Raw genomic sequence first — 18,835 nt, 5'->3', positions numbered from 1 at the left:
TGGGGACTACCTCGGTGTCATTTGGGGGTCATTTCGGGATGATTTTAGGGACTCCCTCGGGGTCCTCCCGGGGTCATTTGGGGGTCTTCCCCGGATGGTTTTGGGGACTCCCTCGGGGTCCTCCCGGGGTCATTTGGTCATTTGACCCCGAGGGAAGCCCCAAAAAGATCCCGGAATGACCCCCAAATAACACCGAGGGAGTCCCCCAAACCATGCCAAATGACCTCCAAAAGACCCCGAGGGAGTCGCAAAAGCCATCCCGAAATGACCCCAAAACCCTAGGAGGATCGCGAGGGAGACCCTGGATTGGACCCCTATAGACCCCGGGAGGATCCTCAGGGTGTCCCAGAAATTACCCGCAAACGGCCCCCAAAAAAACCCGCGAATACTCCCCAAAATCATCTCAATATTACCCTAAGAAGCTTCAAAACTACACGCGAACTGGTTACGCATATGGGTATATTTTCAGGGCATCTCGATGGTTTATTTTTTTATTTTTGAATAACTGAATAAAAACTAAAATTTTATTGTTATTCCATATTTTGTAAATAATGAATAATAACTCAACTCTTTATTAAAAATTTGCAAAAATAAGAATGGGCGATTAACATCAATTAGAATATTTTGAATAACGAGAAAATGTTATTCATTATTCAAGAAATGCGTGAATAAAAAATAAGAAATTTTAAAATGATGAATAATTTTTTATTTTTTATTTTTATTTGTTTCATTTCAAAATGACTCAACCCTGATCAGACAATTAAATAAAAGCGTTGGACGCGACAACTTTCTATTGATAGTCATATATAAGACCAACTGAACCTTGACCCTAGAATATCATATTTATTTTTAATACGTAAACATCATACTTCGTCGAATCGACTACGGTAATATTTAAAAGGGTACAAAGGATGTCTCCTGTTTAAAAAAGATGTTTAATTTAATGAATGTTTAATGTATTATAATGAAATAAGACAAAAACAGTTTAGCTTTTTAATATTATCTATACAAAAAAATCAGCAAAAAAAACATATAATTTAAGGAGAAAAACTAAAAACAAAAACATGCGTCGTCGTTCCGACGAAGTATGATATTCTATAGTTAATAAGGTTATGCTACGCCTCACATTTTTCGAAATTTCACGCGACCAACGCTTTTATTTAATTGTCTGATCAACGCCCTAGATTGATGAGGAGTGTGATGACTAGTACCTTCGACCTACCTAATTATTTTCCAGCTTTTAATATTATTATTACTTCATGTAAGTATTGTTTTCAATAAAAACGTTTAACTTAAAAAAATTTTTTTAATTATTTTATATGTGATATCTTTGCAATATCATTTTTGATACTTATTCAATATTGTTTCCGACTCGGGAAAACATTTTTTCAGTATCTATTTTGAGTTGAAAATGTATCAAATGACATATTTTAACCGACTACGCAGAAGTATCAAAAAAAATTCTAAAAAAAATTTGCTGGAGACTCGCTAGCTTTATTTGTTGCGACTATCGTAAACTATACTTTCATTGCCACAAACTGAACGGACATATGAATCATATTGCTATCGTTTTCAGATGCGTTTGCGAGAGTTTTATCCGGTTAAATATCGTAAAACGCTCAAATGGGGTATCATTTTTGAGCATTTGGTCCGCTGGGAGGAGTTATTACTCACACATACACACGCATATAATTAGAAACAAATGTAAATACCAGATACATAAAAGAAATGAATAAGCAGCAGTTTTACAGGCCAACCTAATATAAACGTACGTGAGTAATTTTCTGTCAAAAATGTCAACATTTTACTCATACAACTTGTATGAGAGCAACCGAAATTGTATTTGCTGCGTGAAAATCTAAAGCCGTGGTTACTCACGAACGTACGTAGAAAAAACGTGTCAGCTGACACGACCTATCTTATGAGTGTGCAATGTAAACGAAAACTCACCGACGTGCAACGCCCGTACGTACGTAGCCCGGAACGTAGAAATCAAAACAATTTTGATTTTTTCCGTAAGAACGTGTCAGCTGATCGCTCTCTCACTAGACAGAGTTACCTAGTAAACTTTTGTGCGCTAATTTTTGACCGTTTGCAATTTTAAACAAAAACGCCTAATTAAAGTTTGAAAAATTGTGAAAATAATTCGAAATAATTATGTAAAAGTGCTGATTATAAATATTTAATCTATTTATACTTATTTAATAGTATTCCGGCCTTTTACAATATCAAAAATTAAATTGGAAAAAGTTGATGTTTCCATAAGCATACATGCAAAATGGTCAATGGCAACAGTGCTTATCTGTAAACAATACACACACAAATATCTTATGTACATGTACACAGACGCACACATTGATTCCTACGGGCTTGAGAGTTCGGTCAAACGTGCTTCGTACGACAAACGTCCTTACGTACGGCACACGTCAGTGGGTAACTGCCGCATAACTCGATTTCCACTTTTTGTTCTGCGTGACATTTCGGACGTTTGCACACATCTTTTACATTGTCGCAACGCATGCCTATTTCGGTTCGGGCAAAAAACGCCGGTTGTTTGCGTGCGCTAAAAAACGCAGTGCGGTTTTATTAGGTTGGCTTGTTAGAAGGCTGTTCGTGAATAGTCTAGATAATTGTAATTGTGAAGTACTACTGCCACAGTAGAGTTGTAAATAAAGACCATTTTGCCATACTGAATATTAGAGTTATTTATTCGACAGTTCAACGAGTCGAAGGTTAACAGAAGGTGCAGAATAATCAGAAATTCCCAAAATTCGTAACAATATACCTATATATATAAAGGAGTTCAGGATTTTTTGCAAATGATCTGGCATCATTGCATTGCAAACTGGTGCAGTATATACTGCAAAAAATAGTGCGATCAATCCCTAAAGAGAGTGGATTGATCTCTTTTATCTACATTGAGGCATAATTGATCCCCTCTAGTCAGTCCCTTTTGGGTACAGTTTCCATTAGTCCTTAAAAAAAATGGCAACGAAATAAGTAAGAGGAAAAAGATTACAGGTAATTGAATCGAATTATTTTAGAAAAAATACGGAGCCCTATACCGAAACTAAATTACTGGACTATAAGTTCGATTATCGTCGACCCATATCTTTTGGAATGAGTTGGCGACTAAATAATATTTTTACTTATGTAGGTTAGGTTGAACTGGCCGGTCAATGAGGACCTCACATATAGACTGAATAAGACCGTAGTGTTACCAGAAGTTTGTTTTAACGACCAAACTGAAAAACCCGATCAAAAACCAGGACCTATGTTATAAAATAAGCCACTTAAGCCACTTGCTGCTTCTAGATCTGACAGCTGTATCACTCCTAATAGCTAGAGTCTTAGCCTGGCAAGCGCAGGGCACGAGCACAGAACGTGCTCGATCGTTTCCTCCTCCAGCCCGCACTTCCTACATCTGCTATCACTGACCACGCCTAATTTAAAGGCATGTGACGCCAGAAGGCAGTGTCCAGTCAGAATACCCGTCATGAGTATACAGTCCTCTCTTGTTAATGATAGAAGCAACTTTGTTAGTCTACTGTTGTAAGACACACATAATATTCGACACTTTACAGCCCCGTGCTTGAACCCACGCCTTCCCTGTTTGGTCGATCATATGCACCTCTAGCCTTCGCTTAATCTCGCCCAGTCTAATTGGGACGTCTACGGAGCAAGCTTCAAGGGATGCGCCCTTTTCAGCTAGTTCATCCGCTTTTTCATTCCCATCTATTCCCATATGCCCTGGGACCCAATATAAATGTATGCTTCTCCCTGTCCCGATTCTCTTCAGAGGCTGCTTACACTCTAACACGCATTTAGATGATGTGCTATGCGAGATTTTTGCCTTAATTGCTGCTTGACTGTCAATATAAAAGTTACACGATTGCAGCTTCTCTTCCAGGGTTTCTACTGCTTTGGTTACGGCTACTATTTCCGCTTCGAAAACGCTACAGTAATCCGGCAGCCTGTAGGATCCGTTTATTTCCGGATCAGCATAGTATACCGCAGACCCTACTCCTTCCACTACTTTGGGACCATCTGTGTACACATGTATCGCCTCGTTCGCCATTTGAGCACACTTGCGCCAACCGTCCACCTCTATTGTGGCCTCAAGATCGCCCTCGAAGCGCAGATAGGGAATCAGGTAGTCTGTTCGTCTTGTGATTGATGACGCTATACTGCTATGGCCGTATGGTCGGCGCTCAAGCTGACCCGAGGCACTGAGCCTGGCTGCAGTTGTTAACACTATGTTCTTTGCTACCAGGTCTACAGGTGGAATGTGCAGAATGGCATGCAGTGCAGCCGTCGGGGTTGTTTTCAGGGCTCCCGTAATGCTAAGCATTGGTATTGTGCATACTCCCTCTAATTTTTTGAGGTGGGTTGTTTTTTGTGTGGCTTTCCACCAACCAAGAACTCCATAGTATAGAATAGGGCTTACAATCGCTGTAAAAACCCAATGAGAAAGAGAGGGCGATAAGCCCCACGTACACCCCAGCATTCTTTTACATCCATAAAGTGCCGTTGAAGCTCTCTCCACCCTCCCCTCCACGTTGAGCTTCCATGACAGCTTACTGTGTAGGATGATTCCTAGATATTTTGTGCAAGGTTTCTCCTGTAGGGTTACCCCTCCTAACTTAGGCCTGATCCAATTTGGGACCTTGTACCTCTTTGTAAACAAGACCATATCGGTCTTATCCGCGTTGACTTTCAACCCGACATTTCATGCCCAGGTACGAATATCCGGAAGCGCCCGATCCATCAAAGAGCTAATTGTTGGAAGGCGCTTTCCACTTATGACAATTGCAACGTCATCTGCGTAAGTCGTAAGTTTTACGGGTCCCTCATCGAATCGCCTGAGCAGTTGGTTGATCACCAGCGTCCACAGCAGAGGTGATAGCACCCCTCCCTGCGGCGTGCCCCTGTCCACTGATTTCGTAGCCTCGTACAATCCTCATTGTGATGTAATCTTCCTGCAATTTAACATGCAGCCGATCTATCTCGTTAAGGCTGGATGTACTTTAATGTAATTAAGACCATCCATAATCGCCCATTTAGAAACATTATTGAAAGCCCCGGCAATGTCTAAGAAGACTCATAGAGCATATTCCTTATATTCCAGGGCTTTCTCTATGCTTATTACCACCCTATGCAATGCGGTTTCTGCCGACTTGCCTTTGGTGTACGGATATTGTGTTGTGGAGAGCAGCTTTCATCCACGTTGGACTTTATGTACACATCTATCAGACTCTCAAAGGTTTTGAGCAAAAATGATGGTAAGCTAATGGGCCTATAGTCTTTGGGATACACGTAACCGATCTTCCCCCCTTTTGGTAGGAAAGCTACACGAGCAGTTCTCCAAGAGTGCGGTACATGATTCAGTCTTATGCACCCATCGAATATTATTTTAAGCCATTCCACTACCGCTCTACTTGAAACTTGTAGTATGGCCGGAAATATACCATCTGGGCCCGACGATTTAAACTTAGAAAGCGTCTTCACTGCCCATTCGATCTTGGTATTGGTCACCAAGCCCGGCACTACTCGCTCCGTGATCGAAGGGTGAGTGCTGTCTGCTGGCTCTTCTAAACCATCTCTCAATGGGAAATGTGTATCGAGAAGCACCTCAAGGGATTCCTCACTATTACGTGACCATTCCCCGTTCTCTTTCTTTATTAGCCCCTTGCTAGGACTTTTCTCAACCGTGCTGTTTCGCTGGAGCACTGTATGTCCGTACAGAAACTTTTCCATGAGATTCTCTTCGCTCTGGAATTTTCACGCTTGTAGATCCTCAGTAGATCCCTGTACTCGTCCCGACACGCTTCGCTTTCCGCGGTCTTTGCTAGCTTAAACATTTCTTTTACCTGTCTTCTAAGAAGACTCAGCTCATTGCTCCACCATGGCGGCTTTCCTTTTCCTCTGAATCTTCTTAGAGGGCAAGTGTGTTATACGCAGTAATAAGCGTCTTTGTTAGGAATTCATTAGACTCCTCTAGTTCCTCCACATTAGCAACCTCTTTAGGTTGTCCCAGTTTTGTTTCTACCTGTTTCTGGAATTTAGTCCAGTTCGTTGACCTAGGGTTTCTAAAGATTCCTCCCTTCGCTACCCTCTTTAGGGGGATGATGAAGCTGATATACGCCTGGTCGGAGAAGGATGGTCTATGAAGAACGATACAATCATACATTGATATATCACGGTCGGAGCTCAATGTAATATCCAAAACATCGCTGGATGTTGGACAAATGTATGTATGTAGATATATTTAACAATCTTTTGCAAGTTTTAATCTTTCACTTGAAATGAAAACACGAAAACTATAACTTTTTGATACGAAAAGGGATTAGTCTTCATTCGTTTCCATATGGCTACAAAGGGGATTGGTCTATATAAATCTAATATTATTGGATACTACAGTTATGAAAAAAATTGATGTTAATAGAACAATCTTATAAATTCGGAAAACTCGCCCAGGACTAAAATTTTTACAACCAATACAACTAACATAATATTTTTTCTTTAATTTTAATTAATATGTATTTTCTTCCCATACAATCTTCCTTATCCAGTCAATAAAACCATATACACGCGTATATATGCCAGGTTGATTAGGTATGCCACAGCCGATACCAAACGATGTAATACCAACTATAGTGTACATACAGGGATACTCGGGATGATAAGCTAGTAATGGGCCACCTGAATCACCACCGCAAGTATCTTTTGCTTCATTCGATCCAGCACATATTTGTAAACGATTTTGCACGCCCCTCGGCAATTGTTCAATATCTGCTGATTCTGTAAGGCGTTGACAGCGTGTGAAATCAAAATGTTGGAGTGTAACCTTTAAAAGCTTCTTTGAGTCTGTATCAGCAAAACGAATACTTCCCCAACCGATTGCCAGCAATTTTTCGAACTCATCACCCGAAGTTGCGGGCAAGCAAGCAGGGTGTTTGTATGCGTCGAAACTGATAGCTCGATTTAATTCTATGAGCCCGATATCATTGTAAATTGCACCATTATGATAATTCTTATGTCCAATGTAACGTCGTACAGGGATGTCTTCAGGCCGGGCATTATCAGAATCACTCGCAAAATCCAATTCACCTAAACGTACAACATTTACCTCGCCGCTAGAAGAATGCGAAAAATTACAAAAAGGCTGAAGTGAATACGTATTTTGTTTGTTGTTTTTTACTACTAAGCAGTCACTTATCTGTATGTACATAAACAAATCAATCATTATGTATACACATATGAACATAAAGGCAGCGGAGATATACTCACAAAAGTACCCAGCAGTATTGTTCAGCATGAAAATACTATATAATTCGTACAAAAACATCAGCAGAGATGTAGTTACAAAACCTGAATATTCTCATTCGCTTTAACACAGGGGTGGCCGCGAAAAAGAACTATCTGAAATCTGATGATTAAGAAGTGAACGTTTCTATAGTGAAAAAAGTATTGAACATGCAATGAGAACTTCCACATGAAAAAACTATCCCATCGGAAGTTAAAGTATCCACAAGAAAAAGCGAATGAACAGGAAGTGGAAGTATCCGCAAGAATAATATCGTTACAATTCAGTAAGAATATCAATAGGAAAAAATATTTTAAACGCAATTATTTTATCAAATAGAGGTAATATTTATTTGACATAAAATAAACTTAAAATATTCATTTGTAAAAATAAAAAAACTAAAAATACGTATTCCGTGTACATATGTATGTAAAAAAAATTCAGTCAATTGACATTTCTTCGATATTTTTTTTTAATTTCAGGTACACAATTTTATGTGCATAAATACATATATTGCCTTATTTATATTTCTTTTGCAATGATACCGCTTTGTATTTCTTGTTCTTAATTTTCTGGAAGGCGCTGCGCACATCTCTTGTATAATCGGACATTGAATAACCGTCTCTTTGTATGGATTCTGAAAATTTTAAAATACAAATTATTTAGAAACCTGACTAACAACAGAACACGTTACTGTTTGCAAAATTATTGGCAAAACATATGAGTATAAAGATGGAGGGGGAGTTGGGCTGGGATGGTAGAGGGAGTGAAAGTGGAACAGGAGGAGAGAAAACATCATCAGCTGGGTATGCTAGTAAAAAAAAATCCTTGATATTCACCGTACAAAGCTCTGTTAAGGTTGACAAAGTCTCGCAGGCCCTTTTTGCTCGACCGCCCAGAGAAATTCATTTCGAAACACAATTCTTCCGAAAGTATCCTATGCAAATACTTATGAATGCCATCCGGCATGAGTATAGATCTAAAAATTATGACCTTTAAATAGAAAAAAATTATATTATTAAAATAAGGATTTTTAATTAAATTTTTGCCACCTTACATATCTTTCAAAATCCGTTTTCACTTTATTTTCAAGTTCTTCAATTTCCAAGAGACTTGAAACTGGAAAATTAGCTTTGGGACTTTGGATATTTTCGCAAACCTTTTCTAAGGCTGTTAAAATTTTTACATTTTGATTAATGACCGTATTTGTTAAGTCTGAAAAGAAATATATATTTTTAAGAAAATTATTACTTTCCAAACAAGTGACAAATTAATTTATTTTTAGCTTTTGCGGACAATCGCCTCAAATTTCGTTTGCTTAAACCACTCATTTCACAGATTTTGTTCAGTTTAGTAATTTCACTGTATTATTAAACACTTCAGATTATTTTTTTATTAAATATTTTATTTTATTTACACTTTCACTCCGACCTACAAAAAGTGACGCTTCAACAAATAACTTCCAGAAACAACTAATTACAGAGCTGCCAGCTAAAATTTTTATTAAAATTCAACAGTCCTGAATGTTTTACTGCGTGTTCAGCTGAAATTTCTGTATACCTGAAATACTGCCTTCCTATTCAATCCATTTTTCAGGTCATTCATTTCTTACTGAATTTCAGGGCATTTTTAATGCTGAAATTTTACCTAAATTTATAACACCTTACCTCAAAAACTGCTGGGTATGCAATCATCGGTGGAAGTATTACTCACGTATACACGCGCATATGGCTATAAACGTGCATCTGTACTTTATAGCTGGTAACTAAGTAGTAAATTCTAAAAGAAGAAACATCTAGAAGTATGCGAACGAGACAGCAGAGAGTATTATAAGTGTTATTGTGCAGTATTTTCAAAGTAGTCTAATAAAGACCATTTTGCATTATTGAATATTGGAGTTACTTATTCAACGGTTTAGCGATACGAACAGTAGTAGAAGGTTGCAAATAAGAGAAATTTCACTAAATTCATTACAATACTATATGGTCATAAGGAATACCAACCTAAGTGCCATATAAAAGTATAGGAGTTAAGCTGTTATTCCTTTTGACCACATTCGTCAGCGAAGGTTGGAATTTGGAGAAGGGATAACAATCGTATCATAAGGGAGAGGTTGAAGAGGACCTCGAAAGATTTTAACCAATCGAGAAAGAAAGACGTCACGACGAAGATTTCAATGATGCTAGTATCAAATAAGCAAAAGGTTTTATTGGTATGAGCCTGTGCGTACATACATTCATACAAACAAAAGCAGAAAGCAACCCCTAATCAGAGAGGATAGATAGAATAAAGGGCCCATTACTGATACTTAACATAGACTTGACTTTGCTTGAGAACTGTCCCTTACAGTTCTGTTAAATGAACATTGCATGTTACTGATTACTCAAAACTTAGCAACACTTAACTTGACTTAGAAGTCTGTTGAATTTTGATTTTCTATGTAAGTTCTAAGTGACGTTTACATTTTGAGATGCCATTTGTTTGTTTCCATTTCATTTTGACATTTTGTCATACAAATTGACATTTATTTAAAAATAAATTTCAACGCTGATTATGATGCCAGGTTGTATGCGCCAAGTGGAGTATAATCGTGGCTAAGTTGCCAAGTTTACGCCAAGTCAAGTCAAGTCTATGCTAAGTATCAGTAATGGGGGCTTAAGAGATGTCATTTCATACTTTTTGCGAAATTTATTTGTAATGTCCCATTTGAGGGGTAATTTCAAATTCCTACAATTCTACACAATTTCATGAGGTATTTTTGATTGTTTTAAAGGATCGTATTAATGAAGCAATTCATCCTCTTTCCAACAATCACAATATATATTAATGTAACGAATTTACTTGCAATTCCCCTTATTTGCAATCTTCTGCTGAGTTCGAATCACTAAACTGTTGAATAAATAACTCCAATATTTAATAATGCAAAATGGCCTTTATTAAAGTACTTCACAATAACACTCAAACTTTGCAACGAATAGCTTGCTTAATAACCAAACTGATTGATAGCTCAAATGAAACTCTACTATTCAAAATAATACTCCTCTTGCTCGCTAGATAGCGTCTTAATCGAAATCTCAAATCAAACTGAATTCCAGCGCCTCTACAATTGCCGCCTTTTATACTCTCGGATTTCAACGTTCGCATCTTCTAGGCGCTTCCAGAATCTACTAGTCCAGCAGCTCTCAAACTTCTCAGCTGTAACTACTATTGCATGATTTTATAGTTTTTCTCATTGCATACTTTCAGGAGTATCTCAGATATATGCATGTGTTTGTGCATTGACTCTCCGCTGCTCGTATACGTACATGGTACATATGTGTAGACGCAATTATTGTTTCGTTTATTTAGATACATAATGATTGATCTATGGATGTGAATTCACGTCACTGCTTAGCGTCGGCTTAGAGATAGAGCACCCCTTAGTTTTGCTAATATTCGTAACACTGCCCTCCACCTAAGTCTGATCGTCCCGATCAGACAAATCTCCCAATCTAAACGTCGCTAACATCTCCAAATGTACCACTTTTCTACTCCGCGGTTTCCCAATTCTTTGTATGCGGTAGATGGTATCACTGATCTTCTTCACAACCTTGTACGGGCCTTCCCAACTGCACCGAAATTTGGCTGGAACACCTTTCCGCCGGTGAGGGTTGTTTATCAGTACCAAATCTCCCTCCAAAAAACCTTACGAATTTTTGTTCTCATTGTACCTGCGTTTCATCTTACTACTCATTATTCTTGATCGTTCCCTCGCACTCTGTTGTTTGGCCAATGAACTTCTTCGCAGAGCTTGCACTTGACGGATTGACTTTGCGTCATCATTATCGTCTGGACGTTTCACAACAGTAGTGCGCGCTGGCTTGAAACCAACCTTGCATTCTTTCTGAAAAATTCTTTCAGTCATTTTAGTGCGTCCATTAGGGTTTGTAGATGCCGGTCTTTTTCTCGCAGGTACATTTAATTTCGCTTTATTTGGCCCATTCGATCCATCAACCTTTTCTTTTGACTTTCGTGGTCTTTGTCGAGTCTTCTCCACCAGTACTCGATTACTACTGAACCATTTCTACAACTTGAAGTTAAGTGGTATATCCTGGTTCTCATAACGCATCACCCTTCTCTGCATATCGATTTTGATGTCATGGTCAACCAAGAAGTCCACTCCCAATATGACTTCTTCAACGATCTTCGCCACAACGAATTTGTGTAGAACCGTGACCTTTCCAAGCAAGACTTCACATATCACTTCTCCCTGGACTTGGTTATACTCGCCAGTGACCGTACGCAACCTTGCTCCAGGTAACGGTTTTACTCTCCTGTTGACCAAGTCAGATCGGATCAAGGAATGAGATGCGCCCGTATCAACAGTCAGTTCACGTTCTTTGCTATCCACATTCCCTCTGACGGTAAGACTGCTCGATTTTCTACCAATTTGCGACACAGATATCACAGGACATTCAATAGCTGGGGCAAGTTTTCGTTTCTTACAACTGACATGCTCTTGCTCATCTCCTCCAGCTTTGCGTTTACGGCCACCCACATTGTTGGGACTATTAGGACCAAGATCGCAATGACGTGCAATGTGACCCGGCTTCCCGCATTTGAAACGTTTGCTAACTTTTTCACTCCGCTTTTGCGATCCTTTCAGCGCCTCCAATATTGCGTCTACCCACTCTGGCCTTTCTACCTCTACACGGCGTGCTTTGAAAACTGGATTACACAGAAGCGACGCTGTTTCCTGAATCAGAGCTTGTGACACCGTTTCTGCGAATGTTAGCTTTGGGTTTGCGTATGTAGCTCGCTTCGTTTCCACGTCCCGTATGCCATTTATAAAACTCTGAACTTTATACCCACTCGGTGTATTCCGCGGGTGCGTCCGCATTTGCGAGATGAGCCAACCTTTCAACATCCGAGGCAAACTCCTGCAAAGTCCTATTCGGTCTTTGGTGACGGTTTTGCAACTCAATTTGGAATATCTGTTTCCTATGCTCGCTTCCATAACGTCTCTCGACAGCGGCCATCAATGCTTCATAGTTGTTCCGCTCTCCTTCGGGAATCGTCTGTAGGATTTCGGCTGCTGGCCCTTTCAATGCCACGAACAGAGCTGCAACTTTATCTTCAGCATTCCAGTTGTTCGCTGCCGACGTCTTCTCAAATTGGAGCTTAAATACCTGGAATGGAACAGAACCATCAAACGTTGGGGACTTTACCTTCAGAGTAGACGTTGAAGTGATTGGACGGTTCAATTGTAACTCCTGAATCCGATCTTTCAAAGCATCCATCTCGGTCTCCAATTTATCTTGTCGTTCACTAATACGGACCATACATGACACAAAAACCTTGCGCAAATATAAAACGACGAAATTTGTGCAAATGAAAATTTTTACATATACGGCTCAAAAACACTGCGCAATATTCATTTTTAAACTAGCGCAACATGTGAAACATGTATTTTAATTGTATAAAAAAGGCATTAATTTTATAAAAATTCACTATTTATTTTCCACAGTGCTGGTAATTCACGGTATTAGTCGAAAAACTCGCACAGAAGCATTTATTTTCCATTGTATTTATAAAATATATATTTTAATTGCAAGACCAGCTCAACTCATTGCAGCACTGCGCAATATTCATTTTTCAACTACCGCAACAAATGAAACATGTGTTCTAATTGTATAAAAAATTATTATTTATTATTGAATTTGTGTGAATTCCTGTTACAAGCTAGAGATGGTCCTTGCGCCTTCGATATTAACATTTTTAAGCAATAATTACTGATGTTATATTATCAGGAACCACAGGTAAACTGTGTAAGATTCACCACACACGATGAAAAAAGCATGTGCAATATTTGCAGACATGCGTAAATATCAAAATCGTTTTGATTTTAGCGCAGTTTTTTGCGCAAATAGCGCAACCCGTGCACACACCGGGCAAATCCTTGTGCAAATTGGTAATTGGCACAAGGATACTTGAGCCGTGTAATTGGCGTATAACAGCCTCCAGCTGCGATGAGAATTTTGTTTCCTGTGCCTTCAGCTTTGTTGAGATACGCTCTTCTTGTGCTTCGAGCTGTAATGTTATGCGTGCCTCTTGTTCTTTTAATTGTTCTGCAATTTGTGACGCCATGTGTGTTTTCTGTTCATCCAACTGTGCTTCAATCTTCGCTGTTATACGTTTCTCCTGCGATTCCAGCTGAGATGACATTTGCGACGACATTTCGGATATACGCGTTTCTTGTGCTTCAATCTTCGATGTTATTTCAGATGACATTTCTGCAATACTTGTCTCCTGTGATTCCATATTGGATGTTATACGGTTCTCCTGGGATTCTAGTTGTGATGCCACTGTCGATGTTTGAGCATTTATTGCAGCTAATATCATGTTCAAGTTTGTGCTCGTAACTGTCTGCGATGTTTCGTCTTTCTCTTCAATTTTTGTTGTTGTCTCGTCCCCATCAGGATAAAAGACATACTCATCCACATCAATTCCTTCTGCTTCCATTGCCTCTCGTAGCCGTGCCTGAAGTTCGAGTTTAATGCCGCTTGTATTCAATCCACGGCTCTCCAACTCCTTTTTCAGTTGCTGGATCTTCAATTCACTGAACTTTGCCATGTCCTTGTTGTCCTCTGGAATTTATTCAACAATTCCTCTTCTGACACCAATTGTAACGAATTTACTTGCAATTCCCCTTATTTGCAATCTTCGGCTGAGTTCGAATCACTAAACTGTTGAATAAATAACTCCAATATTTAATAATGCAAAATGGCCTTTATTAAAGTACTTCACAATAACACTCGAACTTTGCAACGAATAGCTTGCTTAATAATCAAACTGATTGATAGCTCAAATGAAACTCTACTATTCAAAATAATACTGCTCTTGCTCGCTAGATAGCGTCTTAATCGAAATCTCAAATCAAACTGAATTCCAGCGCCTCTACAATTGCCGCCTTTTATACTCTCGGATTTCAACGTTCGCATCTTCTAGGCGCTTCCAGAATCTACTAGTCCAGCAGCTCTCAAACTTCTCAGCTGTAACTACAATTGCATGATTTTATAGTTTTTCTCATTGCATACTTTCAGGAGTATCTCAGATATATGCATGTGTTTGTGCATTGACTCTCCGCCGCTCGTATACGTACATGGTACATATGTGTAGACGCAATTATTGTTACGTTTATGTAGATACATAATGATTGATCTATGGATGTGAATTCACGTCACTGCTTAGCATCGGCTTAGAGATAGCAGCACCCCTTAGTTTTGCTAATATTCGTAACATTAATATAAACTTCTTAAAAATGTGTAGAAGGTAATTTTCTAATACCCGCCAATCAAATACATTACAAATAAAAATTGAAATGACGTCTCTCATTCTATCTATCCTCTCTGCCCTAATCAAAGAGGATAAATAATAAAATGCGTCAGTTCGTATGTTTGATATCAAAATTGGTTGCTGCAAGCTATTATGGTTTTTGACAGTTGGCTTTCCACTTTTCGTTATGGTTTCTCCGCACGTTTCTCCGTCTGTTTCTCCGCATGAATTATTTAATATTTTCCACAATTTTTTATTTTTGTTTTCTATATTTTTTCGTTTTTGTTTGCCTAAACTTGTTTTTTTGTACAAGACACACAAAACGGACAAAACACTTTGTGATTCTACAAACAGGCAAAAAACGAAATGTCAAAAACCACAATAGAAACCAGCTGGAAGTTTTGGCTCGATCCTAATATGTTAACTGACGTCTCTTGTTTCATTTATCCTTCTTGCCCTAATGAAGCCCTTAGTAACTAGAGATATAGGCCGCCGATAAACGCCGCCACCGCCGCCGACTTTTGTCGTTTTTCGCACGCCACCACCGTATGTCAAAAATATCGGCGCGGCGTCCGGCGCGTTACTATATTTTCTACTCGTTTAGACTGTTCAGGCGATTCATTGTTCATGTCGAAAATTGGTCGGATATGGTCGAAAGTGGTATCAACGGATGCGCATCACGGCCAATTATAAGAAATTAATTGCGAAATTTAACTCTTTCTAACTGTTCAAAAGTTATTTAAAACAAGTAAGGAAGGCTAAGTTCGGGTGTAACCGAACATTACATACTCAGTTGAGAGATATGGAGACAAAATAAGGAAAATCACCATGTAGGAAAATGAACCTAGGGTAACCCTGGAATGTGGTTGTATGACATGTGTATCAAATGGAAGGTATTAAAGAGTATTTTAAGAGAGAGTAGGCCATAGTTCAATGGATGGACGCCATTTAGGGATATCGCCATAAAGGTGGACCAGGGCTGACTCTAGAATTTGTTTGTACGATATGGGTATCAAATGAAAGGTGTTACTGAGCATTTTAAGAGGGAGTGGGCCTTAGGTCTATCGGTGGACGCCTTTTCGAGATATCGCAATTAAGGTGGACCAGGGGTGACTCTAGAATGTGTTTGTACGATATGGGTATCAAATGAAAGGTGGTAATGAGTATTTTAAAAGGGAATGGACTTTAGTTCTATAGGTGAACGCCTTTTCGAGAAATCGCCATAAAGGTGGACCAGGGGTGACTCTAGAATATGTTTGTACGATATGGGTATCAACTGAAAGCTGTTAATGAGTATTTTGAAAAGGAGTGATCCTTAGTTCCATAGGTGGGCGCCGTTTCGAGATATCGCCATAAAGGTGGACCAGGGGTGTCTCTAGAATGTGTTTGTACGATATGGGAATCGAATGAAAGGTGTTACTGAGCATTTTAAGAGGGAGTGGGCATTAGGTCTATAGGTGGACGCCTTTTCGAGATATCGCCATTAGGGTGGGCCAGGGGTGACTCTAGAATGTGTTTGTATGATAGGGGTATCAAATGAAAGGTAGTAATGAGTATTTTAAAAGGGAGTAATCCTTAGTTCTATAGGTGGACGCCTTTTCAAGATATCGCCATAAAGGTGGACCAAGAGTGACTCTAGAATGTTTGTACGATATGGGTATCAAACGAAAGGTGTTACTGAGCATTTTAAGAGGGAGTGGGCATTAGGTCTATAGGTGGACGCCTTTTCGAGATATCGCCATTAGGGTGGGCCAGGGGTGACTCTAGAATGTTTGTACGATATTGTACGATATGGGTATCAAACGAAAGGTGTTACTGAGCATTTTAAGAGGGAGTGGGCATGAGGTCTATAGGTGGACGCCTTTTCGAGATATCGTCATTAGGGTGGGCCAGGGGTGACGCTAGAATGTGTTTGTACGATATGGGTATCAAACGAAAGGTGTTACTAAGCATTTTAAGAGGGAGTGGGCATTAGGTCTATAGGTGGACGCCTTTTCGAGATATCGCCATTAGGGTGGGCCAGAGGTGACTCTAGAATGTTTGTACGATATGGGTATCAAACGAAAGGTGTTAATGAGCATTTTAAGAGGGAGTGGGCATTAGGTCTATAGGTGGACGCCTTTTCGAGATATCGCCATTAGGGTGGGCCAGGGGTGACTCTAGAATGTTTGTACGATATGGGTATCAAACGAAAGGTGTTACTGAGCATTTTAAGAGGGAGTGGGCATTAGGTCTATAGGTGGACGCCTTTTCGAGATATCGCCATTAGGGTGGGCCAGGTGCGACTCTAGAATGTGTTTGTACGATATGGGTATCAAATGAAAGGTGGTAATGAGTATTTTAAAAGGGAGTAATCCTTAGTTCTATAGGTGGACGCCTTTTCGAGATATCGCCATAAAGGTGGACCAAGGGTGACTCTAGAATGTTTGTACGATATGGGTATCAAGCGAAAGGTGTTATTGAGCATTTTAAGAGGGAGTGGGCATTAGGTCTATAGGTGGACGCCTTTTCGAGATATCGCCATTAGGGTGGGCCAGGGGTGACTCTAGAATGTTTGTACGATATGGGTATCAAACGAAAGGTGTTACTGAGCATTTTAAGAGGGAGTGGGCATTAGGTCTATAGGTGGACGCCTTTTCGAGATATCGCCATTAGGGTGGGCCAGGGGTGACTCTACAATGTTTGTACGATATGGGTATCAAACGAAAGGTGTTACTGAGCATTTTAAGAGGGAGTGGGCATTAGGTCTATAGGTGGACGCCTTTTCGAGATATCGCCATTAGGGTGGGCCAGGGGTGACTCTAGAATGTTTGTACGATATGGGTATCAAACGAAAGATGTTACTGAGCATTTTAAGAGGGAGTGGACATTAGGTCTATAGGTGGACGCCTTTTCGAGATATCGCCATTAGGGTGGGCCAGGGGTGACTCTAAAATGTTTGTACGATAAGGGTATCAAACGAAAGGTGTTACTGAGCATTTTAAGAGGGAGTGGGCATTAGGTCTATAGGTGGACGCCTTTTCGAGATATCGCCATTAGGGTGGGCCAGGGGTGACTCTAGAATGATACGATATGGATATCAAATTAAAGGTATTAATGAGGGTTTTAAAAGCGACTGGCCCTTAGATGTATATGTGAAGGCGTTCTCGCGATATCGACCAAAATGTGGACCAGATGATCCAGAAAATCATCTGTCGGGTACTGCTAATTTATTTATATATGCAATACCACTATCAGTATTCCTGCCAAGATTCCAAGGGCTGTTGATTTCGCCTTGTAGAACTTTTTCATTTTGGTAGGTGTCACACCCATTTTACAAAGTTTTTTCCAAAGTTATATTTTGCGTCAATAAACCAATCCAGTTACCATGTTTCATCCCTTTTTTCGTATTTGGTATAGAATTATGGCAGTTTTTTCATTTTTCGTAATTTTCGATATCGATAAAGTGGGCGTGGTTATGGTCGGATTTCGGCCATTTTTTATACCAAGATAAAGTGAGTTCAGATAAGTACGTGGGCTAAGTTTAGTAAAGATATATCGGTTTTTGCTCAAGTTATTGTGTTAACGGCCGAGCGGAAGGACAGACGGTGGACTGTGTATAAAAACTGGGCGTGGCTTCCACCGATATCGCCCATTTTCACAGAGAACAGTTACCGTCATAGAATCTATGTCCCTACCAAATTTGAGAAGGATTGGTAAATTTTTGTTCGACTTATGGCATTAAAAGTATTCTAGACAAACTAAATGAAAATGGGCGGAGCCACGCCCATTTTGAAATTATCTTTTATTTTTGTATTTTGTTGCATCATATCATTACTGGAGTTGAATTTTGACTTAATTTACTTATATACAGTAAAGATATTAAATTTTTTGTTAAAATTTGAATTAAAAAAAAAATTTTTTTAAAAAGTGGGCGTGTTCTTCATCCAATTTTGCTAATTTTTATTTGGCACATATATAGTAATAGTAGTAACGTTTCTGCCAAATTTCATCATGATATCTTCAACGACTGCCAAATTACAGCTTGCAAAAGTTTTTAATTACCTTCTTGTAACAGTGGGCGGTGCCACGCCCATTGTCCAAAATCTTACTAACTTTCTATTCTGCGTCATAACGTCAACCCATCTACCAAGTTTCATCGCTTTAACCGCCTTTGGCAATGAATTATAGCATTTTTTCGGTTTTTCGAAATTTTCGATATCGAAAAAGTGGGCG

The 18,835-nt window shown here is 39.3% G+C and overlaps 1 protein-coding gene and 1 long non-coding RNA gene across 3 annotated transcripts in view; both read right to left on the bottom strand.

Moving 5' to 3' along the window:
• Positions 1-6,504: 6,504 nt before the first annotated feature.
• The window catches only part of LOC137236631 (serine protease snake-like), a 31,193-nt gene continuing 18,862 nt past the window's right edge, over positions 6,505-18,835 (bottom strand). The window contains exon 4 of the mRNA XM_067759476.1: positions 6,505-7,136. Coding sequence (XP_067615577.1) covers positions 6,533-7,136 — 604 coding nt within the window. The 3' untranslated portion in view covers positions 6,505-6,532. The remainder of the gene's footprint in view (positions 7,137-18,835) is intronic.
• On the bottom strand, positions 7,435-10,604 carry LOC137236640 (uncharacterized). 2 transcript variants are annotated; one of them, XR_010948532.1, is made up of 4 exons: positions 8,724-10,604; positions 8,364-8,521; positions 8,146-8,299; positions 7,437-7,943 (listed from the first exon to the last, which is right to left on the bottom strand). It is a non-coding gene; the product is annotated as an uncharacterized lncRNA (long non-coding RNA). The 2 variants fall into 2 exon arrangements; XR_010948531.1 differs by having other exon boundaries at positions 7,435-7,943; positions 8,364-10,598.

Source organism: Eurosta solidaginis, chromosome 1 (genome assembly GCF_040869045.1).
Source record: "Eurosta solidaginis isolate ZX-2024a chromosome 1, ASM4086904v1, whole genome shotgun sequence".
Classification (NCBI taxonomy): Eukaryota; Metazoa; Arthropoda; class Insecta; order Diptera; family Tephritidae; genus Eurosta; species Eurosta solidaginis.
Note: the sequence above shows the minus strand (reverse complement) of the source record. Positions and strands in the feature narration are given on the sequence as shown.